This window comes from Centruroides sculpturatus, unplaced genomic scaffold (assembly GCF_000671375.1).
Source record: "Centruroides sculpturatus isolate CEXI.00-Female unplaced genomic scaffold, Cexi_2.0 scaffold1106, whole genome shotgun sequence".
In the NCBI taxonomy this organism is placed as follows: domain Eukaryota; kingdom Metazoa; phylum Arthropoda; class Arachnida; order Scorpiones; family Buthidae; genus Centruroides; species Centruroides sculpturatus.
In genome coordinates this window covers 262,887-288,625 of record NW_019385573.1, presented here as the reverse complement: position 1 = coordinate 288,625, position 25,739 = coordinate 262,887, and the positions used below count along the sequence as shown (strand labels likewise).

Below are 25,739 nucleotides of genomic sequence, written 5' to 3'. Positions count from 1 at the left end.
AGGTAGACCGTAAAAGGGGGTCAGCCAAACTCGTCTATATAACGGTACTTGACGCTCTGTGTGGACATTTTGTCAAAATATCTTCTGTGTAAGCAGCCCGCTCTTTCAAAGAACATCTCCAATCGGGTGATATTTTGTTACGAAATTTTTGCGAACCTCCACAAATATGTGGTCCAGGTATGTTACATAAATTTTTATATAATTAATTTTCGTTTAAAACTTAATATTTGCGCTGTAAATAGCGTCGTAATGTGTGATATTTTTTCGCCCTTCTAATTTATAAATTTTAAAAGTTATTAATTAATTTTATAGTGCAAAAATTAATAATAAAAATTTTAAAGTATTTTTTTTTATCAATTCAAGTCACTAATTTAATATATTTTTTATATAAAAAAATATATTCATAACAGTCTTATTATTCGTTTAAATTTTATAATTAGAAATAAAAAAACGCTTATAAATAAAAACTATTAATATTTTATTAATTTAAAATTATTTTAAATATTATTTCGAACAATAAATAATTTAACAATATAATTTTAATATTTTAAACCAGTAATATTCGTCTGTATGAAAAATTTTTAAATTTAAATATTCCGACCAATAAGAGCGCGTTTTACTTATATATTTCATCAAGTTTATTATGAAATATAATATATAAATACATATTTTGTTATATAAGTAAATAAATAAACAAACAATAAAGTTGTTTTTATTCTGAAATTTTTATTATTTTTCTTTATTAAATCACTATTCATTGGTTAATTTGAATTATGTTAATCGCATTAGAACTAGTTTCAATTAATTAGCATCAGTTTCGAATTTTACATTCAAGATATTATTATTAATTTTACATAATTAATTTTTAAATATATTTCAAAATAATTAATTAATAATAATAATTAATATAATTTTAATAACAAAGATTCATTAATTAATTTATATAAAGACTTTTAAGACTTCGATTATGATTGATTTAAAATAAATTTTATTGACAAAAATTATAACGTTTTATTTTTTTTAATTCAATTAGAATTTTATTTTTCAAATAGGAAGTTCATCGAGTTATTTTTATTTAAAAAAAATTAGATTAATGAGTGTTGAATTGAGAATTAAAAAAATAAATAGATTTACCTTATTGGCTGAAAATATTTAAAATTTTAAATTATCGTACGCTAATTGGCTAATATTAATTTAAAAATTTTTGAATCGGAAAATATTTGTTTTATTCAATATAGGTTGCATAAGAAAGGTTTTCGAATCAGTTTTAAGTAGTTTCTTTCAGGGGATTGCCCTCGATAATTCGTGTTGTGGAAATATTCTTTGATTAACACTGATTGACACAGAAACGTCTCGTTTATAATAACCTTATTCTTTAATATTGGCCTGATTTATCATTTTCACTTATGAATTTCAAAGTTTTATTTTTTAATTTGTCCTCTTTCGACGAATCTTCCTCATGCGTATCGCTAATAATTTCTTCGAATATTATTAAACAAGCGATACGAGAAGGTGTTAAACTTATGTATAATAATATTTGTTATATTAAGACTATTCTGGCACGCAACCACGTGATTAATTTAAGATTTTTTTTTTTACTTTTTCTAACTGTAAATAGAATATAATCGAAGCATTCTGGTGTAAAAATAAATAATTTCAAATATAATTCGCTGATTTGTCGTTTCAAATTTGAATTATTTGGCTTTAATCTACGATTGGTTAAAAATAAATTCGAATTTGTAATGGTTTGTTTTAACATTTTGTAATGGTTTCAACTTTTATTAATATTAACACACACAAAAAAATTAAAAAATAAATTTAGTATTATCGTTTTTTTTAAATTTTAAACAGACGAAAAGTATTAAATTCATTACCGTTAAATAAACTTAACGCTGATTGGTTTATAATTTTTCAAAAAGTGAGTAATACAGCGTTGATTGGGCAGTTTAAATTCAACTTTTTAAATATAAGAATGTTAATTTTTTTTAATGGTTATAATGATTAATTTATTCAAATTTAACGTTTATAAATTATTTATTTTTGTTCGACTTTAACATATTAATTAAAAATTCGAATAAAATTCGATTCGGATCACTTTAACCTTTAAAACAACGCAATTAACTTAAATTTAATTACAGAAAATATTTTAGAAATTAATAAATTAATTCATCTTAAATTTTTTTTTTAAATAAAATTATTAATACTTTAAAAATACGACGAAGGGGAAACGTAAATGGCGTCAAAGAACCCAAATGTCCTTATGGGTCATTGACGCATTTTGTAAAATCATCGAACGCTCTTGATATACCTTTTTAACAAGTACAGTACCTTGATCTCAAGGATATAACATCCGGTTTTTTTTGTAGTTTTTAAATTATTATTAAACAAAACTCCATAAAATTTAAATTTGTAATTTTTTAATATGTTTTTTTGAAGGTATCTACAATATTTTCCATCGCCATTTTTTTTTATTTCAAAATTAATTAATGGCTTTTTTTGAAGTAAGTAGGAGGCTATAAAAAAGAACTGTTCTAAAGGTAGAAGGATAATCTAAATTTACACAAATCAATTTAATTTATATATATATATTACCAGTCCAGATGCTAGTTTAACTAGGAATAAAAAAAAAATATCGTTCCTCATGGACAATTTTCCAAAAACTTTCCGGGTCATTGGCACGGATATGTAATTGATTTTCTATAGTAAAATTATCTTCGATACCGTGAATAAATTTTCTACGTCAAACTCGCTCATCAAGTTACATTAATTTTTATTATAAAACAATGTCTACAATGGCATGATAATTTAAATACATAACTTTTACTTTTTTTTTTTTAAAGTGTAGTTATTTTTGTATGTCCGAAACTAGTTGAGGCCTACAAAAGTAATTTTTCTAGTTGTATTTTCTTTTCTTTTCTTTTTTTTAAATAGAAGTCCATAAATAATTTCGATGAAACAAGCTGAAAAATGTCAAAATTCTCATGTTTATGGTTTTTATTTATAGTTTTATCATTTGTCGAAACCAGTCAAGTGCATCATACAACCTAGTTTAATTTTAAACTATGTACTTGTTTATGTTGTTTATACTAATAATAGGCATATGCCAATGATATTTTTTGATACAGGCCCGAGTTTAACTGTTTCAGACATTAAGATTTACATTTAGTATACAAGATTATAAAACTCTTTGTTTAGTTCGGCCTAATTTCTTTAGGGAAAATAGTGATGTAACTTCCTGTGAAAACAGTGTTCACGTGAGATCTACAAGTAGGTCTTTTGGGGACTTTCTAGTGTTTATTTTGGAAACAAAACTATGTTTTAGGATATGGTATGTATCTGTGTTTCCTCCATAAAAAAATAACTTTCATTCTTAAATAGGAAAATGCCTTATGCAACTGCTATCAAATATAACACGTGACGAGCAGGGAAGCGATAAATTTTAAACACGGTTGCGTCGTATGAGTTTAAAACAATAATTTTAAAAATTGAATGCCATTTTATAGTAATTTACACGTAAATTACAGTATCATTTGCAGTGCAGACGTATCTGAGTTTACTGATTGAAAGTATCGATTACATGTGCTCCATTGAATACATACCAAGTGTGAAGAAAAGGCCTGAAAGGTCTTCCAAACATTATTTTTCATCTCGGATTTCCTAGTATATTCGTAATTAGCATGGCAAACTAGCTTAGTTCCGTATTAAAGATCGTGATTCTTCCTTTTAGGTCCTCAAGGTCGAACTAGATACTTGACATTGATAAGTAAGTAGTGTGATAAGGGCATGGATGCAAGCTATAATCTAATACAAATTACACTAAGATATATTATATTTCGCTTAATATAAAATGTATAAGAAAGAGGAAGGACGAATATCAGTGTTTTTTTTTTTATTTTAATCAATCATTGTATTGAACTTGAGAGTGAATTAAGTCAGTTGTGTAGCGTTAAATGCAATTATTGGAAGTTGATACTTCAAATAAACACAGAATGCAATGTTGACAAATAATTATACGTGTCAACTAGTTACATATACAAGGAAAACTAGAGTTTTGCCTCAAGCAAGGTATGCGACCTAATTTACCTCAATTTTTTTTATATTTTTTCGGGTCTCGTTGGTTGGTTATAAAAAGATATCTCTACCCTCTAGCATCGGCATTGCGTACCACTCCTTCACCCCTTAATATGGTTGACAACTTTCCAAAAATATTCTCCTCCTTCGCCCACTGTTTTAACAATGTCTTTGGAGCATTGAACTCTATTTTTTTTTCTGCTAGGAAAAAAAGAAAAAAGCACGTTGCATGGGGTTAAATTTAACTAAATCTGAATTATAAGCTTGTTCTATTTGAGAAGTACCCAAAATTTAAGAGAGTCTTCGTAAATTTGAAATGTTTTCTTAATATTATATGGAAATGTTAATTATTATTTAGCTTCTTTCCCATTTTAAAGTGAAAGTATGATGCTATTATAGTACCACACGTCTATAGTAGCATCACAATAATGTAAATTAATTATTTATATAAGTGTTTATAAGATTTTATTACTTTATAATGGCTAATAAAAGAAAACAATACAGCTGTAGCCTAGAGTAATTATATTATTAATATACAGTAGTAACATACCCAAGCAGTAGGCCTATAGGTAAATGTACTGTTATAGTAACATTCCACTTATTGAATATAGCTCTGTTACGTTACAGGTGAATAAAAAGGCCAAAATTTTGATAATGTAACAATTTAAGAACACGTAAAGAGTGCAATTGTCACCTTTTACTTCTCACAAAGAACATTGGATTTTCAGAATATCTTCCTTGATGGTATCTGCTTCTGATTATTTCTTATTTTTTCTGCTTTGATAAATCTAAACAATATCTAATTTTTAACTTTTCAACTTTACTTCCTTCTGGTTTCGAAATTCTTTTTATACTATTATATTATTATTGAATAGAAAAGTAGAACTCTTGTTTCTTGCGTGCATTTTTGCTTTCTTCAGCGGATATTAACATACAAAGTCATAGATTTCTCTTCGATAAGATTGAATCTTCAATGTGAATTACTTGTTATTGTTTTTGTAATTGCAATTATCACACTGTTTCAAGATAATAGCCCTAGTTTCTATGAGTAAGTATAGAAATTAATCATTGATCTAGGAAGAATCAAGCTTTGAAAACTATATAATTTATAAGGATTTTTATGTATCAAACCTTTTTTTTATATGAATATCGGAATGCTTATCATTTAGCTAAGATTACCATTTTTGCTACCATAATTATAATATTACCACACTACTGTAATTCTATCATACTACACATACAACACTACCACAATAATACCAAGACGTTTAAGGAGTCAGACTACTTTACTGGGGGACTCAGGATCGAATCCGGGTCGAACAACCCTGGAATTTTCTATGGGCTGTCTACCTCGGATATGTCGGCCCCGACACTCAACACCCGGCCACCCTCATTGTGGGCTGGCTGAACTCACAATGGATATGATTAAAAAGGTCCCAATAGTGCCCATAGGCGAAATGTTTCAAAAAAATGGAATAAAAACACTAATGATACCATATAAACAATTACATTACCCACAATAATAATACACTGGTACATTACGTACTACCATAATAAAAATATTCTTAAAAGAAATTTTCATAATTAAAATTTATTTAATAGTTTTTTTTTTATAGTCAAAACCATTTCATTAAAAGGAAACACGAGTGAACAAAGGGTGTGCAAAGCGATGTGACGACTCACGCGCCTCGTCGTGATTTTTCTGATCGTTTAAAGAATAGGGTAAAAGCATGGTAAATGGTTTTAAACATAGCGTAGAAACAGAACGACACTTGGTTACATTTAATTTTTTAATTAACAGATAGAAATAATTTTGAAACTTGATATAATCATTACCATTAATACTGCAACCCAAATACATATTTAACTCTTTAATTAATTAATCGTTCGGTTTCCTGATTACCAATGCTTCTGTTCAGTTTTAATGGTTCCTCACGAATTTTAATAATAAATCTTTGTTATTGTATTTTATCCTTAATTGTACGTTAATATATGCGAAGTAGAATTTTAGGTCTTCAAAACAAACAAAAGTGAGTGTGAACTGTTTCTACATAAGGAAATTTTTTCAACAACTAAACTTAAAGATTGTTAGATAGTTTGTAGTAGATACAGAACTTTTAAGTATAGACATACGTGACTTGCAAATGAGGGCATACAAAACTTGTTCCTTATGTTTGTAATGAAGGGCAGAGTCATCTTAAAGAGAGTTTCGTGGTTTATCTTATTAATGCATTAGGTTTCATCTGGCATATTTTATAATAGAAACCTGATGGGGAATACCAGACGCTAACCTTAGATAACTTGTTTTTTTTTTAAGTGTATAAATCGGAATTTCTCCATTTTAACTTTACTAATAGACCTGTTATCTTTATTTAGGTCGCCAACAGTTATCGTTCTACTGACGACATCTTTAATGAATTCGGTAGTGTCGTCTCGCCACCTCCTACAGATTCCCGATGTTTCGAGTAATTTTAATGTCTTCGTTCGAGCCATCCCTAGCAACTCTCAACAGAACAGACCCGAACCATTACAGCAATATCGGCCACCCATCTTCGCTGAGTTACCTCAATCTTCTAAACCACAAATCCAAATGGAATCTTCACCGCAAGTAACTCAATATCAACCACCTTTGTTTCCATTACCTCAATCCCATCCTCAACCACACCCACCTCAAACACCGAATCAACAGGTGATTTACGTAGGCGGGCAGCAAGGTGTTTACTCTCAAGTTGGAGCTCCTTCACCTTCCCAGCAAGGTGTACCAGCTTCTAAGGGAGTTGAGAGGAAGGTTGTAAAACCAGCACAGCAACTCATTCAGAAAGCACCCGCCTCGGAGATTCAATTCGATAAAGCAACAGGTGCTAAAGAAAAAGATTCGAAACCCGATGACGAATATGTAGTTTACTATTACTACTATTACGATAATGACACAAATAGTAATAATTTGACACTGGACTTTGACAATATTCCCGATCTAGAATCTTATGATCAGAAAAATGACAGCAAAACTAACGCATCACAATATGAGACCGCTAGACAATTATCTCCAGTTACTGTCTCTTCTTCTATCAGTACAGCGCAATCGGTAGAGGTAGTAGGACAACCACTCCTACATAGACCAGTAGCAGAAAAGGCCACTACATCGAGTCCAAAAGGTGCCACGGCTATATCTGTATCAGTATCTGTATCGGAAGGCACTGAAGTACAGCCGGTTCGGAACGTGTTTCGATATGGAAGCAACGACGTTCCAAGAGTTCCTGTAACACCCAACTTAGTAGATCCTCTTGAAGAACCGGAAGTTACCCCAGATGGTATAAATACCACCCAAAATGCCACTACAACATCGTCATCGGCCGAATTACAATCTCCACCCGCAACAGAAGACGTCTTGACTACCTCTATCCCAGCTAGTCAGGAAGAAAAACAAGGTAGTAAGAATGAAATAGAAGAGGAAACACAATCGGAGGAGGTCACCACTCAGGATTATACAACAACTACGGAAACTACTACTACGACTGAACTGACAACAACCACAACAGAAAGAGGAAGATTAGGTAATATAGGAAAGAGGAAACGATTCAGAACCACTGCAGCCAGTTCTAGTCGAAGAACAACACCCAGCACGACGACACAGTCAACTAACGAAGCCACAGCTGATAGAAGGCCAGGTTTCAGACCTCCAACTAGAAACCGCTTCTCACGCCCAGGAGCACCGATAGCGCGAACTCGGCCTGGTTCTACTAATAATAGAAAATTCGGGGATAATTCATTATCAGATACAACAACATCATCATCAGTAGCAACAGCTACAAAGAATCGTTTCGGAGCTACAACAAGAAGAAGCTCTTCACGCGTTAACCCCACTAAACCATCACGAACCACTCAACCACGAGCTCGTGCTACAGTAAAACCTCCGGTTAATATTTTAAGTAACAGACAAAGGAGTCGGCCATCATTTTTTCGTCCCAGAAACAAAAAGGGGGAAACCGAAACAACAACAATAGCCGAAACGGAAACACCAGCACCCACTACAGCAACTAAAATTACAGAAGTCTCAGCAACAACAGCCACTACAAAAGAAGCTGAAGAAGAGATAACAATAAAGGAAACACCAGAAGAAACAGAACAACCACCACCACCAACAACAACAGCTACACCAGAGAACCGATTTTCTGGTTTGTTCCGTTCAAGACCTAGGCCTAACTTACTGGGAAATCGTCCACGTCCGAACATATTAAGTAGGCCAAGAACTTGAAAATTTCAGGAGAAATTTTCATATCCAAATTTTCTGTAATTTCTGCCGAACGGAAAAAGTAACACAATAATTAAAATGCCAAAAATTATGCACTTCTGCTTTCTGTAAAATCACATCTATGGTTATAAACAGATGCATTATACTAGGCTTACCTATAGTTTACAGCACATTAACCTACAGTATAACGATTATAAAATATTTATAACCGTTATACCGTTCTAACATAAAACGTAATTATTATATTTTACATTAAAAAAAAACATAATANTATAAATTAAGGAAAATTCGAATTAAATTAAATTTAAAATATTTATATATTTTAAATTTATTTCTATAAGAAATAAATGATTAACAAAAATCGATAAATATTTGCCAAGTAATAACAATGTGAATAACCTTGAGTCGAGACGTCACGTGATCCGCCGTAACTTCCACGGACGGAAATAGGTCAATGCAGATCACGTGACTAGAAAGCTACGTCCTACTGACCTTGAAAAATACCTTCCCGAAAATAATGGAGACGTATTTGATTTTCTTGACGTCCCTCTTTGTTATATTCATGTCAGAATAATCGATAATATATTCTTCTTTTTCTTTTTCTCTTCTAAAAAAACAATTTATCACAGTCGAATGAGTTCTTTCACCGATCATTTTTATATTAAAGAGGAAATTACTTTAATAAAAATTCAATATTAAAAAAATTAGTTAACGTTTCCTTGTCCATTTAGTGTTGTGAATCCATTTAAATCAATTTTTATTGCAAAATATTGCCTAGCACGTGACTGTGACGTAATGTTAAAAAAATGGCAACTATTGAAAACAAATAATATTTAATTAATTCTCTAACGATAATTATAAGTGGCGAAATTATTATTAAAATCATTTAAACATTAATATTTTATAAATAGGACGAAAGCAGTTCGTTTGATAAAATTTGATTGGTTTATTTGAATTCAAATTTAAATACGCGCATGCGTTTCTGTTTTTATAGTAAATACTGAAAANAAGGGGGCAAGAAATAAAGCCCACAGATCTGTCAGAAAGGAGGCGAAACACACGGTATATAAAACACAGATTTGTCAGAAAAGGGGCAAGAAATAAAGCACACAGATCTGTCAGAGAGGAGGCGAAACACACGGTATATAAAACACAGATTTGTCAGAAAGGGGGCAAGAAATAAAGTTCACACAGATCTGTCAGAAAGGAGGCGAAAAATACAGTATCAAACACAAAACTACAAGAAAGAGAATGATAAAACGAAGCGCCAAAATTGAAAAACACTAAATAATTATCAGAAAGGAGTGACAAATGTCGATACTCTCGACGCAAACCAATTTGACCCACTAGAGAGACCCACCCAATAACCAAACAAAAGGTTTTATGACCCTTTGTCTTAACTTGTTCCTTTGTTCGGGCTACTGTCTGTCGACACGTGCGGACGTTCGTCCTACTGTTATGTAAAGACTCTTGTACATTAATTCATTGATTAAACGAAGATACCTTAATCAGTTTAATGTGTTTCATCTGAGTGTCTCTCCGCTGATTCCGGATTAACGACAATAAAAACATCACAAAACCGACTAAAATGAAATAAAAAGCAAAGAAAATGAAAACGGATATTCCACGAACAGATAAAAATATTTGAACAGATATAAACCTCATAAACTTTCATTTTTGTGTATTATCGGTAAATAATACGAAAAAAAACCTACTTGAAATAATATTCAAAAGGGAAACTTATAAACAACTGTACAATATTTTATTTGTTTACGGATAAAAAAGAAAAAAAAATGTAATTTACGACGACATCGATTAAAATATTCATAAGTTCGTGTAATTTTATAAGTAAGGATTTCTAAGTATCAGTAAGGCAACCATCTTTATTTAGAGCTGCATATAAGGATACACCTTACTTAGAGTGACTTTCTAAACGTCGTGACATGCCTTACTAGTAAGTAAAATTAAGTACTCTTATTTAATTACTATGCATATTTTGCTAGTAAATATCCTTACAAATAATTGATTGATCAACCTTACCAATTACTTACTATTAGATCAATACTTAATTTACTCGACTGTGTGTAAGGATAACAATCTTAACAATAAATAAGATCCTTATTTACTTATTAAAGTGATTAAGGATGCTTTTACTCACGTGATTAAGTGTGTAAAAGAACCAATCAGTAACAGTAATATTCACTCTTTACTAAGTCCTTACTTAAGGCCTTATTTACAGGTATTTACTTATTGGAGAAAATGAAGTAAACACATGAAACTGCTTACTGCTTAAAAAACACATAATGAGTAAGGTTTTATGTGTTTATTAACCCAGAAATGCGAAAATTTATAACGTCCTGATTTAGAATTTAATACAGTTAAGTATAAAGAGTACAGTAGTATACAGTTGTATACGACTACATAAGCAATTATTTAATGTATGATTGACACGATGTCCGTGAACAACAGGTTATTTACACGAGCTCGACCGTTGCACGTGTTTACTCATTCGTACAGGATGTAACACTTGAAACGGAATTGATTATTTTAGCACTTTCTACCCAAAAATTATCTCTAAACTATTAAAGATAATGCCATTCACAAGATAATGTGTTTATATTAAACACGTTGTAAAGACCTGATCTTTTTAACAAGAGCTCCTATAGAAACAATACTATTCAGAGAACACACATGACCTCATGATTATTCCAGTTTTTCTGTTATGCTATGTGATTTTTAACTCGCTACACACAATTAAAATAGTGTAGATACATTCGAGTGTACGAAACAATCGAATGTCTACTGTTTCGGGGGTATTGTTCGACCGCACGAGCTTAAAATGGTGTGTTTAAGTGATCAAATACGTTAAAGTTTTGTTGGGTATATCCATATATTAACACTAGAGCTTACCTGTATAATATACTTGTACCGCGCCGTACGACTAGTGTGGTTGATAAAACAGGTTTTAACAGATGTTACCTTCTGCGCAAATGCAACTACAGTGACGTCTGTTTGTTACCATAGCAGTATTTACTATTGTTATTGCTTAAAACAGTATACAAAGCTTTTAGTATCTACGCTATCAGCTACTATTGTTTATTACTCTAATAGCACTCATTAGGGTAATAAACAATTTATTTCTGTGAAAAAATAACATTTTAAGTGTGGTAAACGATGGCATTTTAAGTGTTTTAAGTGATTAACACCAGAGGTGTCCTTAAAATGTTTAAAAATCGTAAAGTTTTAAGCCATTTTACGCTTTGTGAGGAGATCTAACAATAGTATCAGCGCTGATTTTCATGTTATAGTTAGTTCAATAGTAGAGTTATCTGATAAAGTATTAGTATAAGTGTAAGATAATTAATTATAATAAATATTAATTTTAATATTTGTAATTGTTTTTTAAAGATAAACAATTGTTTGTGTATATTATGTACAGTACAATTATATAGGATTAAAATTTAACACTATTGTAACGTCATGAGATAGAGGAAACTTTACACTATAAAGCTCATAACACTATTCATCTCTACACTATAGGGAAAACTACTAATTTTAATCACTAATAAACCATTAATTAAAACCTTCGGGGATGTAACAGTCACGAATTAAATGTATTAAGTCACTTAATACATTTAATTACTGTAATTAAATGTATAATGCTAAATGTTGGTCGCGGGGAGGGGTGTAGTACGTTATAAGGAGGAGCCTATTAATATAGGTGATTGTAATTTAATAACAGAGTAACAGCAAATAAATACTGTAATTAAACAAGATATAATAGTTCTTACCTTAAACGTAGAATTGCTTGTATCTTTAATATATGTCGTGTCTTATAAGGGGGTGACCAGAACTACAGCACAATCTGCTTCAGACTCGTTTATACTAATTAAATAGGGTTAAAGTAATTAATACAGGAAGGGTGAGGTCATAATGACAATGTCTAGAACATCTTTAAAAATAAGTGAATAAACAATACAATGATTAAAACATGTAGTAGCATGTTCTTTCTTTGTCTTGCAATACAGTTAGCAAATACAAGCAAGATACCAATGTGATTTTAACCAGTTAATTGTATACAGTACATGTAAAACTGCGAGAGCTTTAATTTATAACACGAGGCCATAATCTGTAGCTTGTTAAAATTACAGTAGAGTCTCGAAAACTCGGCACTCGATAACCCGGCAGTCCGGATAATTCGGCCACACCCTGGCAGGGCAAAAATCCTTAGTTAATTCATTTTCATTATAGACAGCTTTATGCCTCATAAAGTATTTTTCTGAGGTCTGTCTTATCAGGTAAATTACTGTACACAGTGTATTCATTAATTTTCATGTAGTAAAGGCTCTATGCCTTCATAAAGGACGTACTTTTCTTTCGTTTAAGGGTATTTGAGCAGTTTATTCTCTGTTGTATTCTCAAGTAAACAATACATACAAGTACAGTACAGTATTTTCTGAGGAAACACTCATACTTATTTTTTTAAACCCCATTCCCGATAACCCGGCATTTTCACAAACTCGGCCACCCTTCGGTCCACATTAGGCCGAGTTTTCGAGACTCTACTGTATTAGCAAAGTTTAAGAATAAACTGTTAAAAGTATGAGTCACTATGACAGTAAATGAGTAATAAAAACACTTGTAAATAAAAATTTAGTGATTAAAACGAATTAATGAATACGTAGAAAGTGTTTGTTATACTCGTACTTTAATCACTTGATAAGGGGGGGTATTTTCTGTTTGTTCCTGTGGGATGACAAGGCAGGAATAGAATTTAAAAACTGCTAAAAATGTTTACAAAAGTAAATTTATTTCTTTGAATATACATTAGCCATGACACGTTTCAATTTTTAAAATATTCTATGGCGTTGTTATCTTAAAAAGGTTTCATTTCCCCAATTTATTCTACTGTAATAAAATTTACGAACACGTTAAAAGTTTAAATATAATTTTAACACATATTTCCTGAAAATCAATATAATATATTCTATAGAATATATAAAACTATGCATAACTATATGCTGTAGATAGAGCCGGTATCTTTAAGGTATATACAGTGTTTTGGGACCTACTGATTATGGTAACAATAACCAATTGATAACATTATCCGCGATTATAATAACCGGATTCCATTGTACATAAAAATACAGTCGAACCCCCCTATAACACTGTTGATTATTCCGTTTTATATGAATTCCGTGTTGTACGAGTCACTTAGATTTTACAAATACGTGTGCCGGGTTGTGAACGGCTCACGTATTTGTAAAATCTAAGTGACTCGTACAACATGGAATTCATATAAAACGGAATCATCAACAGTGTTATAGGGGGGGGACTGTAATTACATATTGTGGAAAATATAAAGCTTCACGTAACTTTAAACTGTGAAAGGAATCTCTACACATTAAATTAAAGGAAAAAACGGGCAAACATTTGATTTTTATGTACAACAACACACAAAAAAACCGTCAAATTATTTTAATCAACTGACATTAAAGTATTTTACAAACACATTTAATATAACACAGAAACGTTTATAGGTCTTGATTAAATCCTTATTTTTTTTTATTAAAATAAGTGATTTAGCAATTAAGTTTATATGAGTGAACCTGAAAGGAAAATAAATAAAAGTTATCTTTTAATTAAAATTCATGAAATTAGTACATAAAATGGAACATACCAGCTATACACGCTGTCATGAAACACGCAAAAGAACCAGCAATTAGAGCACGAACCGAAACAGTAGCAATATCGGACTTCTTATTTTGTGCAATGGCAATTAGAGCACCCATTTGTATTCCTATTGCGCTAATATTTGAAAACCCGCAGAGGGCATACGTTGCTATGTATTCTGATCGTTTCTGTAGTGTTAAAATTACAAGAATATAAATATAAATTTATTAAATTATACCATAAATTTACTGTATAAAAACTTACAGATATTTTATTTGCCTTCTTTAACTCTCCTAACTTCTGGTATGCTACAAATTCGTTAACAATAGTTTTAATTCCTACTAAGTTGGCTACATGTTCTGCATCTTTCCATTCGATTCCCATTATAATTGATATAGGAATGAAACATTTAGAAACAATCCACTGAAAATTACACCCCCCAAAAAAGAAACAGTTATTACACAGGATGGGAATAATTAAAGTTTCCTATTCAGTGCACTTTATGTCAATTCTCTTATTGATTACAGTGTTCTGAATAGAGAAACTTATTATGGCCTCTCTGTATTTATTAAAAACGTGTTAAAGAAGTGATTTAACTCACATCAAAGGTGATGTATTCGTATCCGAGTAAACTACCAAACCACGATATTGTTCCATCCAAAAAATTAACGAATGCCAAGAAAGCAATCATATTTACAGCCATGTTTACTACTATATTAACGGCTGACGTTACACCATTAACTGCAGCTTCAAGAACGTTTTTTTCGGTTCTAAAAAAATAAAAATAAAAATTATATATAAAATGGACTCCATAATTAACTTATTAGTAAAGTAAATAAAGCATTTTTGTACCCCTTTTCCACTTTAATATGCTTGATAGAAGTTTTAGTTTCTTCAGTTTCTGGATAAAATAACTTGGCGAACGACAATGCCGCAGGAGCCGACATAACCGAAGCTGATAACAAGTGAGTTGCATTAACCTAAAAGTTGGAAAAGTAATAAATTAAAAGATAAAATAACATTATACATAATTTTTTAAAATAATATTAAAATACAGTCGACCCCCTATAACACTGTTGATAATTCCGTTTTATATGAATTCCATGTTGTACGAGTCACTTATATTTTACAAATACATGAGCCGTTCACAGCCCGGCACATGTATTTGTAAAATATAAGTGACTCATACAACATGGAATTCATATAAAACGAAATTATCAACAGTGTTATAGNTGATATGCATTTTGTCGCTTAATGCCCCTCTTCGGTCCTATTACAGTCGACACCCCCTATAACACTGTTGATTTTTCCGTTTTATATGAATTCCATGTTGTATGAGTCGCTTAGATTTTACAAATATGTGATCTGTTCACAGTCCAGCACATGTATTTGTAAAATATAAGTGACTCATACAACATGGAATTCATATAAAACGAAATTATCAACAGTGTTATAGGGGGTCGACTGGTATTCACTTACACCAAAACTAATATAAGCTGCCATAACACCTCCCGCTATCGTTGCAAATCCACCGGTCATAACTGCATGAATTTCTGATTTAGTCATAAAACCAATAAATGGTTTAATTAGCAAAGGTGTTTCAATCTAAAAATAAATCAAAATCATTACTAAATTTGAACGAAAAATGCTTATGTAAATGGTATCAAATGATATACCAATCCTAAGAAAATGTTTGCGGCTGCCGTCACCGATTCACAAGCTGTAGTTTTAATTGTTTTATGAAGAAACCATCCAACTTTGAGTACCAAAATCTGCATAATTCCATAGTAATACAAGATAGAAGTGAAGAAACTGAAAAACAGGACTACAGGTAGCACCTGAAGGATTTTAAATATAATTACAATTATAGTCAAATTTATAAGTTTATATATATTGTTAAATTGTCTTTAGAATGGATTTTAGTTCATCTGTACTGGTTTGTAAAAGTTACTTAGGTTTTGAAATTTCTTAATGCTATTTAATTCTTTAAATAAAATGTCGGCATCAATCAAAATTCGGTTAGATTTACCTTAGGTAGACAAAATGGCGGCTCATCTCTGATTCCAGCAAACAAAAGAAAGGAAACAGTGCTGACGCATATTCTAACCTAACCTAACCTATTCTAATAGTTTGGTTGGTAATAATTATGGTAATTTATTAGAATAGGTTAGGTTAGGTTAGAACGTGCGTCCCCACTGTTTCCTTTCTTCTGTTTGCTGATATCAGAAACGAGCCGCCATTTTGGCTACCTAAGGTAAATTTAACCCAAAATTCTTACCTTAAAAGCAAATATAGTATTTTGTTTCGGCAAATCTTTTAATTCACCAGTAGCCAGATAATCGAAGACAAACTTGGAACCGTAATCGGTATAACCCAGAAAGACGTCAACTTTATTTGCAAAAGTTTCCAGAATTTCTCTTCCAGTGTCCCATCTCAAAACCATTACTCCAAAGATAAACTGGAGAAGGCATCCCCATAGAGTCTGCCTCCATATTATCTAAATATATTACACATATAAGGTTAATTCTAGAGCATACGGAATGTAAATAATGTAAGGTAAAGTATTGACTTACGTGTTTTCTATGTGCCGAAAATAAGTAACCGAAAAGAATCAAAACAAACAAACCGGAGAAGGAAAGTAGACGATAACGATTATTTGCTGAATCAATAATAAGGAATATTGTCAGCCCTAATACTATTAATGCCCATATTAACCTTTAAAATAAAAATATAAAGTGCTAATTCAATTAATTCAATCTTTCATAAAATGGATTGACTCTTATAATAGCAACACGTGTTCACGTGATGTATAATAATATGATCAGTGTTGCCAACCTTCTGTGGAAACCCACTAAAATGACTGAAATTCCCTTAAGATTAACAGAGTTCCTCCCAAAAAACTGAAATAAGTTTCTCTTAAATTGAGGAAACCCCCTAAGTTGGCATCACTGAATAACAGGAAAAATCTCAAGATAAATTTTTGGAGAGAACAATAAATTGTTGCTACCATTAATACAATAGAATCATGGCAACACTTAACATATTCCACAATCACATCGCCATCTGACGCCATAAAACGGAACTACTTCACTTCAACTATTTAATTTTTAGTTAATATATTTCAATTTAAACGAAAAGTTTTAATTAATTTATACAAATTAATAATTATTATGTTGAAATAAGTATTAATAAATTAAAAGTATAATTTTTTAATACAATTATTACAATATTATATTTNATATAATAAAATAAAATAACTAATTTGTAAATTAAACTAATTAATTTATTTATCAGATTTTAAAATATTTAAAAATACATCGTCAGTTGATGTCATTAAATTTTAAAAATTAATATTTAAGAATTTCGATCGATAATCAAATGTTTAATAATTGTTTAATTTATTTTTAAATTATAAAATTACGTTGTAATATAAATTGTTTATTATTTCGTAAAAAATGAAATAATTTTGGTTGACGTCATTGTAACAGACGATAAAAATTCTAAAGAAAGATTAAAATTCGTCATTAAAAAATATGATGACGAATCTTATTTTAAATATACATGTATTTCAAAACGAATTTATTAGAATAACATTTTAAAAATAAATTACGTAAATAAAATCATAAAAATTTAATTAATTTTCAAAGTATCACGTGATATATTTAATGACGTTTTACAACTTTTAAAATGAGGTAACTAATTAAAATATAAATTATACATTTTAAAATTAATTTAATAAAATATAATTTATTAAAAATAAACTAATTTTAAGATAATAAACTATAAATATAAAAACGAAAAAAAATTAATACATTAATGTTTAATGTCCCAAACAGATGGCGGAGTTCGTATACAGGTTACAATGTATGTAAAAAATTTAAAACTTTGATTAAATTATTTAAGCAGTACGAAAGGATATTATTAATTATACAAATTTAATTAATTATAATAAAATATTAACGTACATTTTAAATAAAAACGCATTTCTTATAGTAATACATTATTTATTAGGGTGCGATTATGCAGACACGAGCGAGCGAGAAGAGGTGATGACGTTTCGTGCCTGTTGTTTTCTCGCTATCGTTAAGTACGGCCAGAGTCGTTAGATATACTGCATGCCCCCACCAGTGGGCGAGTGGTCTCCGTTGCCGCTCATAGCGGTGACCAGACCCTAAACACTGGGACCCACCAGTGGGCGAGTGGTCTCCGTTGCCGCTCATAGCGGTGACCAGACCCTAAACACTGGGAAGTTCGGTCGTGGGTTTGCGCCGCGATCGGACAGGCTGGCTGCTTGGAGTTTTCCGGGTTTTCTCCTTGCCAATAACGACTGAATAGGAGGCCAGTTCCCCATAAAAGTCCTCCCTGAAGGCATTATTTCCCGCGCGTACGTATAGGCCGTTCGGATACGGCTGGCAAATCGGTGGCATAGCGATCATACACACATGTCTAATCGGAGAAAGAGCCTATATTGAGCTAAAATCTCCATATAAACAATATCTAAGAAGAAGAAGAAGAAGATATACTGCATTCTCAGCTACGTTCTAAAGCAGCGGCCCTTCGTTGTAGATACGTTGGTATTATAGCGAGACGAGTCGCAATCTATGGCTTTTTCTGGGGAGTTCCGCCCCGAAGATCGGGTGTGCGGTTATTATATCTCCACGAGGTGTGGGAATTATATCATGTGACCCTATGTTTTCTAGTGAGGACACTTCAAATGAGTCATTGATGGGGCGGTGGAATTTTGACTTGTTGTCAGATTCACACTGAAAAATTGTTTAAGTTTCGACGTTTTCACACATCAACAATTAGCGAGGTTGAGGCCGAAGTTGCGAACACGCGAACGTCGGACGTTCAGCACCGCCTTCCTGTAAGCCCAGAAGGTTGACAATGGCGTTTGGAACGTCGAGCATTACGGCGGCAACCTCGCTATTAATTGTTATGATTATTCTTTCAACTTTCTCAGGTCAGCAAGAAAAGGAGGGCTTTGTTGCACGTCTCGTTTTCTAATTCCGTAGGAAACGGAGGAAATAAAAAAAAGTTTTTTTATAACTCGGCTTTTTTACAAAATTAAGGAGAAAATAATTTCTCGAATCTCACAATAGGGAAGTTGCGGCCGAAGTTTTTATCTTTAAAACGTGAACGTCCAGCGCCGCTATCTTGTAAGCGGCACTTGACGTTCGACGTTCACGTTTTAGAGATGAAAACTTCGGCCGAAACCTCGCTATTTATTCTATTTATCAACCTGAAACTCATTATCTGAATTATATTAATAGAATTATAAATATTAGCGACATTTATGAATAAATAATGTTCAAAATTGAATTAAAATAGTATTTACAAATAGTCTTTTAGAAAGACAAAAGCAACATCTAAGTTAAAAACGAGAAAAATTTCTTGTTTAAAAAGAATTTCGGATGTTTACAGCCAACTCTTTCTATGCTCGAGCAAAACTTATTACACAAAGCGATTACAGAGCTCGAAGTGGCAGAAATATTTATTACTCCAATTTCGTAGCATTACAGCTATTGCTAGTTAAGAGACTAATATATCTATCGAGTGTGGTACGAGGGTAATCCCAAAAGTAAGGTCTCCTATGTTTTTAAAAATACAAAAGAACGTTTATTTTTAATAATGTTTACATCATCTTAATTAAAGCTTAAACATTTATCTATTTTTCTACATAATCGCCATTTCGGTCGATGCATTTTTCTAGGTGCTGTGGTAGTTTTTGTATGCCCATGTCATACCTGTTCGCCCTCATATCGTGGGCACACCTTCCGATATTTCAACCATTCCGTTGAAATCTTACGAATAGTGCTTTGGGAGAACCCAGGAACCAAAATGCAGAGAGCATCCAGAGTGATCCACCGATTTTCACGCATGGTTCTTCGGAAATTGACGGTCCCCGCTTTTTTCTTTATATACAATACGCTTCTGGCCATACACAATTAGCGATGAATTTCAATCGGTTTAACACGACATGGCGGCGAGCCTGTATGACACGGGCATACAAAAACTGCTATAGCACCTACAAAAATGCATTGACAGAAATGACAATTATGTAGAGACATAGATAAATGTTCAAGCTTTGATGTGAACATTATTGAAAATAAACGTTTCTTTGTAAAAAAAATAGGACACCTCACTTTCGGGATTACCCTGATACGACCTCGCATGGAGACGGACGTCACATGTTCGCTACAGTCTAATTTGGTCACTTCCGTTATTTTATTCAATTTTGAAATTAAAATGTTTTGATTCCCTTGATCAGGAAGACGTTTGTCAATATTTCAGGGTGAGAATAAACAGTATTAATTAATTTTTCTTATACAGTAAATATGTCACCATTTTCTACCCCTATGCACAGGCGCAAGCTCAGTGTTTAGCAAAACAAGAGGCGAATCGCGATAAATATCAAACTTCGTCAGATATTTGCTAGAGCCAGAAATCTCGCTTGTGCATGGTTTACTTTTGCGAGAAATATATCGCTCGCATTTCCTGCTCGTTACTAGATTCGTGCAGACACGAACCTAGTAACATCCTTAATTAATTAGCGATCTAAAACACATGGATTCTTATAGGTGCTTCTATGTAGTAAGTAAGCGAACCAACAGAATAAACCGTTTTAAATCAAACGGACTATGCTATTGGTTTGCTTACTAATCTACTTCCACTTGGAATTATCATAAATTAATCGTTTATAAATATAAATTGGAGGAATACAGTAGACCCCCCTATAACACGGTAGATACGTTCCGTGTTTTATGAAATTCATGTTTTACGAGTTTTTAAATACATGAGCCAATCACAGTCCGACACGTGTGAAGTTTACGGACTACGGCTGTTTGAAATGTTTTCTTCCATAAAATTAATCGATTCTAGACTAATTTGACTCAACATTTCCAAAACACGTATAATTTTTTTTGAGAATAATCCATATAAACTATGCTATAAACAAAAAATTGTAGGATTACTTACCGAGTGTGCACCGTTCGACGACGCCATTGCTTAAGCTTCTTTTAGTCGTGAAGCGGCGCATCGAACAGTGGGCACGTGTTTCCTGATAAATTATTTTTCTGCGAAAAATTCGCTGAACTTTGGAGACATCATTAATATAAATATAATTTTTATGGCCGTTATTAAATAATAAGTGGTTTTTAGTAGGTCCAGTGTTCGTTTAAACTCAACAGTTTGTGCAATATCCGCTACTTGTCTAGATTCGACCAATCCTGTCGCGACACGAGTCGGCGATGACGTTTTATCGTATTATACGAGTTTATTTTAGCGTGTTTATACGAATACGATCGCAATCTTTTCGCCGTTATATACGAATCCGTATCATATGAACCCGTTTTATAGGAGGGTCTACTGTACATTATACTTTTGTCTTATTCTATTTGAATTACTCACCATGGGAAGTATTTCCAATTCAGTACAATATTTACACATTTAATGTGGTAGAATCCGTAAAGTGCTGGTTTAATTACGTATTTTTTAAGAACGGTGTAATACAGAATCATAAAATACACAAAAATTGTGAAGAGAAGCAAGGAGCGAACCCCTCTGTTCCATTTGGGAGGATCGTTCCAAGTTAAATGGATCGCGAAACCTAAATAAGTGTTGTACAACACAAAAATTATGGCCATGGCCACATATTTGATCCATTTTTTGTTTTTGTTTTTCCATTTACGTATTCGATTTCCTATTCTGCTTATGAAATCTCCTTGATCGTCACTTTCGGGTTCTTCTATTGACAGCCTGTTTTCTTCGGTTATTGCTATTTTTGTTTCCTAAATTGAAAAAATATTATTTTAAAAAGTTAATCTTACATAAATTTAACGTGAGGATGCTGATACTAATGCAATCCGAGCATGCAGCATTTAAACAACACCTTATCTCCAGGACACATGTACTCTGGGGAAGGTCAACTAACCTCATAGCAATGTAAAATACACATTAAGGAGAGGAAACTGACATGTCCAGCATCTCACCTACCTGATGACACAGTCGCAAGTCTTTACAACCATATTCAGAAACCAACATAATACGGAATCCCTTGGCAGTCTCCGGGACTTCAACAAGCAGAGTGTTTGTAATTTCTGTCTTCAACTGACAAAATGATTACAGTATCTGGGGATTTAACTGTCAATATTTGGAGCTATGAGTGAGGCCTGATCAGTAGTTGAAGTCTCAGAGGTTAGTGGCACAAGTGAAAGTACACACCCGGATTTGACCCTGATCCTATCATAGCGGCAACACTTATTTATTAGCGTATTTTCATATATAGTATAATACTTAGTAGGGTTTGAGTGATGGAATAAGGCAAAACACATACGTGTCTTCTGTAACATATTGCTCTGTATTTAATCCCTTTGTTCCAATTAAAATACAAATACCAGAACTGACAGACGGGTATGATTGTCCATTGTATGATTGAATTATTCAAAGTGTAGTATCACATGATTTATAAAACCAGTTAAAGGTATTAAATCTGAAACATTAATTTTTGCAATTCTGTCGAATTAAGTTTATAAATTAATAAATATTTTAAATTAAAAACCTTGAACGATACATAATAAAAAGGATTAAATATGGAGGTGTTTTCTCCAATAGGTTACTTTATGTATCGCAATTAAAAGCACCATTATCCATTTTGAATTTCCGAAATATTCCATAAAAATAAAAAAATATATGCAATTAAAACTGAAATATCGTAAATAGTAAAATAATCTGACAGAACGTCAATAAAATGTACTACTAATTGCATAATAATATATTGCAACGATATAAAAATAACATTGCAATATATTGTTGCAAATCACTAAAAAACCTAAATAATATTTTACTATAAACACGAGTATTTACACATAGAAAGTAGAGTAATATTAACCTTATACCTAGTACATTGCAAGTAAATACTACACGTAATCTGTTAAGCAAATTCTTCATACAGAAGCGCTCTTCAGAAGTGGCATGCAATATGAAGGTCGTTCACAATTAATAAACAGAGTTAAATCGAGAATTAAAAGCTCATTAAGCGAGGATTACTTGTATTAAGATATCTTTTTATATAATTACAGCGCGCACAATTAGGAAGGTAGATGCTTACCGCCGTGAAGATCCAGGTTCAAATCCATCTTAAGCTCTTATAATTGATGGATATGATAAAGGCTTCACCTCATTGTAGGGACTCGGGCTTAAATTTGGATAGGAAACCTCAGATATTGTTAATGGATAATCGGTCTCAGATATTTTCGGCCTCATTTCTTACAACCTATCATTATAGGCTTGGCCAGTGTCGTGATGAATATGGTTAGAAGTATCTATATGTGCCCCGGGATAATACTAGGTCTTACTAGATAGAAATTTGTGATAGAAAGGAGCATGTGTAAATAGAGGAAGAAACTTTTTAAAGTGAAAGTGATACTAAATAGTAACCCCGCCTTAGAGCTGTAAGAATCAGTAATAAAGAACCTTTATAATTTTTCATTACTATGGGTGAAATGTGTTGTATTTTATTTTTCTTTAGGGCTATTTTCTATTTATAAAAGTATATAAATGGTTACCAATTAATAATAGCAGCTACCTAATAGTAGCAAATTACAAAAATGATGCTGGGCATGATGCAAAACGCTTCTATGTGACGTAGAACATTTTATAAATGTAATGCCACAGAGATAAGGTCGAAAAGCCGAACGAACGAGGCGGTTAAAGAGTCAGCCTATTGCTTTTAGGATACCCGGCATCATTCTATCTTAGATACACTAAAAGCAATAGGCTGATGCCTTAACCGCGCGGCCAAAAAAGTCGGGGCATTTTTCGGAGGTGATCTATCCTAGTTGTGTTGGGCCCCATCCCTCACTATTCGGCCGCCACATTGTGGGCCTGATATGATACACGATGGACTTGGAAAAGAGTCTGTTAGTGTCCGCAAGACAGAAAGAGTCTAAATAGATTAGTTTACTATATAACATCTAAAGGGAGATCAAATTCTCCCTTCTGACTTTGACCCACCATTTGCCGAGCACTGAATACCGGTGCTGGCCACGTGCGTGAAGTTTTCGGGTTTTCTTCACGTGTCTAACACCTAAATAGGAGCCAGTTTTCCCATAAGAAATCTTCCTGGGAGGTATCTCCTTCGGCAAATCGCCTTCGCGTTGTCATATTCCATTAGACAAAACCAAACCATTTTGACTTAAATGTCTTCCCTGTATTCAAACACATCAGTAATGTTCTCCTTTTCCGAACAATTCGTCCTCTATTCATCTCCAAGCTTACAAGATACGAGATGGGGCCAAAAGTAGGTATACAGATAGAAGCCAATCAGTATTTTTTCATATAGTATGTTGACGTATAACAATGGCGGATTAGAATTTAGGTTTTTCGGGGCCTAGGGCTAATTAAAGTCCAATGGGGCCTCATTTCTTTGTCAATACAAATAATACTATAAATTATCATTATTATTATATTACTAATATTAATTATTTATTTACTATAGTGCTCATTGTTAATGAAAAAAGTTACAATTTATATAGGGGAAGTGAGGATGCCATAGCTTAAGGCTAAATCTAAAGATGGCAGTTTTAGGATTATAACATTTCTCCTGTGTCATAATCAATGAAATATAGGAACAGACTACGATATATTCGACGATAAACAACCAAAAGTGATTATCCTATATAATTTAATATTAAAATAAATACAAAAATATTATAAAATTCTTACAGGTTTTTCTGCTATCATCGAATTTCCATTAGGTATTTCTATGACAGTTTCTTTGCTTTTATCATCCTGCTGTTCAGTTTCTTCGGCCATTGAACTTAAAAGAAAATAATAAAATGAGTAATTTTACTTTAAATATTACAAGTTAACATATATATATATATATAATGGTATCGAAATGGGATCCTATGAAATTATGGAAAAATGAATTTACCTTCTTTCCTCCAACACAGAACAATGCGAATTTTTGTATGAGAAAAACTGTTAAGTAAGGTATAGAGTATAGGTAGCGAAACACGCGCAATTTCTGTATTACAAAAGTTTATTATTTGCAAATCAACAAATATTGAAAAACAATTAAAACGCGTAAACGATCCGCTTTTATCCGGTTTATATACATTTTTTCATATTTTAGTATTTACTTCATCAATGATGTTATTGTTGCGTGTTCTCTATTGTTTACATGTTTTGATTACAGTTTTATTTTATTTTATAAATATGATGAAATCATTTATTTCTTTATTTGAGAGACTGGAATTTATTATTATTATTATTTTTCTCACTTTTAGTTGGCCTCCTGTAGATGCTGAGAGGGCTTTCTTGCGTGCCCATTGTGAGTTCCTCTAGGCTGTCAATGGAAAAGGCCTGATGGTGAGTGATTGGTTCCGATATAACCGGAAGGAACCGTTCATAAATATTCTTGGGATTTGGTTTTGTGGAATGATACGACATAATATACGGGCGATTTGTTATCCCTCTGGCAAATCGATACTGGACCCTATTTAAATGTTTTATGTTTAGCATTTGACCACGGAACATTTATAAGATTGCAGAACCATTGTAAATCCTTTCAGGTCCGTAAAGGATTATTAATTAAAAGTTACTTTGGAAAAATACTTTTTTAATATGAACGGTTTTATTAGAGGAATCTGTAAAAGCAACGCAGCCATGAGATCTGTCAAGGAGGTGCCTCCTAAAACAACTTTCTATGGGAAACTGGCTCCTATTTAGGTGTTAGATA

The 25,739-nt window shown here is 32.1% G+C and overlaps 2 protein-coding genes across 4 annotated transcripts; one reads left to right on the top strand and one right to left on the bottom strand.

Annotated features, from left to right (window-relative positions):
* On the top strand, positions 1-8,551 carry LOC111640240 (mucin-5AC-like). 2 transcript variants are annotated; one of them, XM_023386239.1, is made up of 2 exons: positions 1-177; positions 6,448-8,551. In XM_023386239.1, the coding sequence occupies exons 1-2, from the start codon at positions 167-169 to the stop codon at positions 8,324-8,326; spliced, it is 1,890 nt and encodes a 629-aa protein (XP_023242007.1). In that variant the 5' UTR covers positions 1-166; the 3' UTR covers positions 8,327-8,551. The 2 variants fall into 2 exon arrangements, with proteins under 2 accessions (XP_023242007.1, XP_023242008.1); XM_023386240.1 differs by lacking the exon at positions 1-177 and adding an exon at positions 1,795-1,918.
* Positions 8,552-12,120: 3,569 nt separating this feature from the next.
* LOC111640229 (solute carrier family 28 member 3-like) lies at positions 12,121-25,091 on the bottom strand. 2 transcript variants are annotated; one of them, XM_023386229.1, is made up of 12 exons: positions 24,933-25,090; positions 24,722-24,815; positions 21,407-21,786; positions 16,570-16,711; positions 16,275-16,493; positions 15,673-15,834; positions 15,476-15,601; positions 14,849-14,976; positions 14,598-14,766; positions 14,261-14,419; positions 14,004-14,184; positions 12,121-12,208 (listed from the first exon to the last, which is right to left on the bottom strand). In XM_023386229.1, exons 2-12 carry the CDS (start codon positions 24,809-24,811, stop codon positions 12,204-12,206), a joined length of 1,761 nt encoding a protein of 586 aa, XP_023241997.1. In that variant the 5' UTR covers positions 24,812-24,815; positions 24,933-25,090; the 3' UTR covers positions 12,121-12,203. The 2 variants fall into 2 exon arrangements, with proteins under 2 accessions (XP_023241997.1, XP_023241996.1); XM_023386228.1 differs by lacking the exon at positions 12,121-12,208 and adding an exon at positions 13,771-13,932 and having other exon boundaries at positions 24,933-25,091.
* Positions 25,092-25,739: the final 648 nt, after the last annotated feature.

Coding starts and splice junctions, on each gene's coding strand:
- LOC111640229 (XM_023386228.1), bottom strand. CDS start 24,811: ATGGCCGAAGAAACTGAACAGCAGGATGATAAAAGCAAAGAAACTGTC. Junction 16,712..21,406: donor AATTGGAAATACTTCCCATG/GTGAGTAATTCA, acceptor TTTATTTTAAAG/GTTAATATGGGCATTAATAG. Junction 15,602..15,672: donor CAAACATTTTCTTAGGATTG/GTATATCATTTG, acceptor ATTTATTTTTAG/ATTGAAACACCTTTGCTAAT.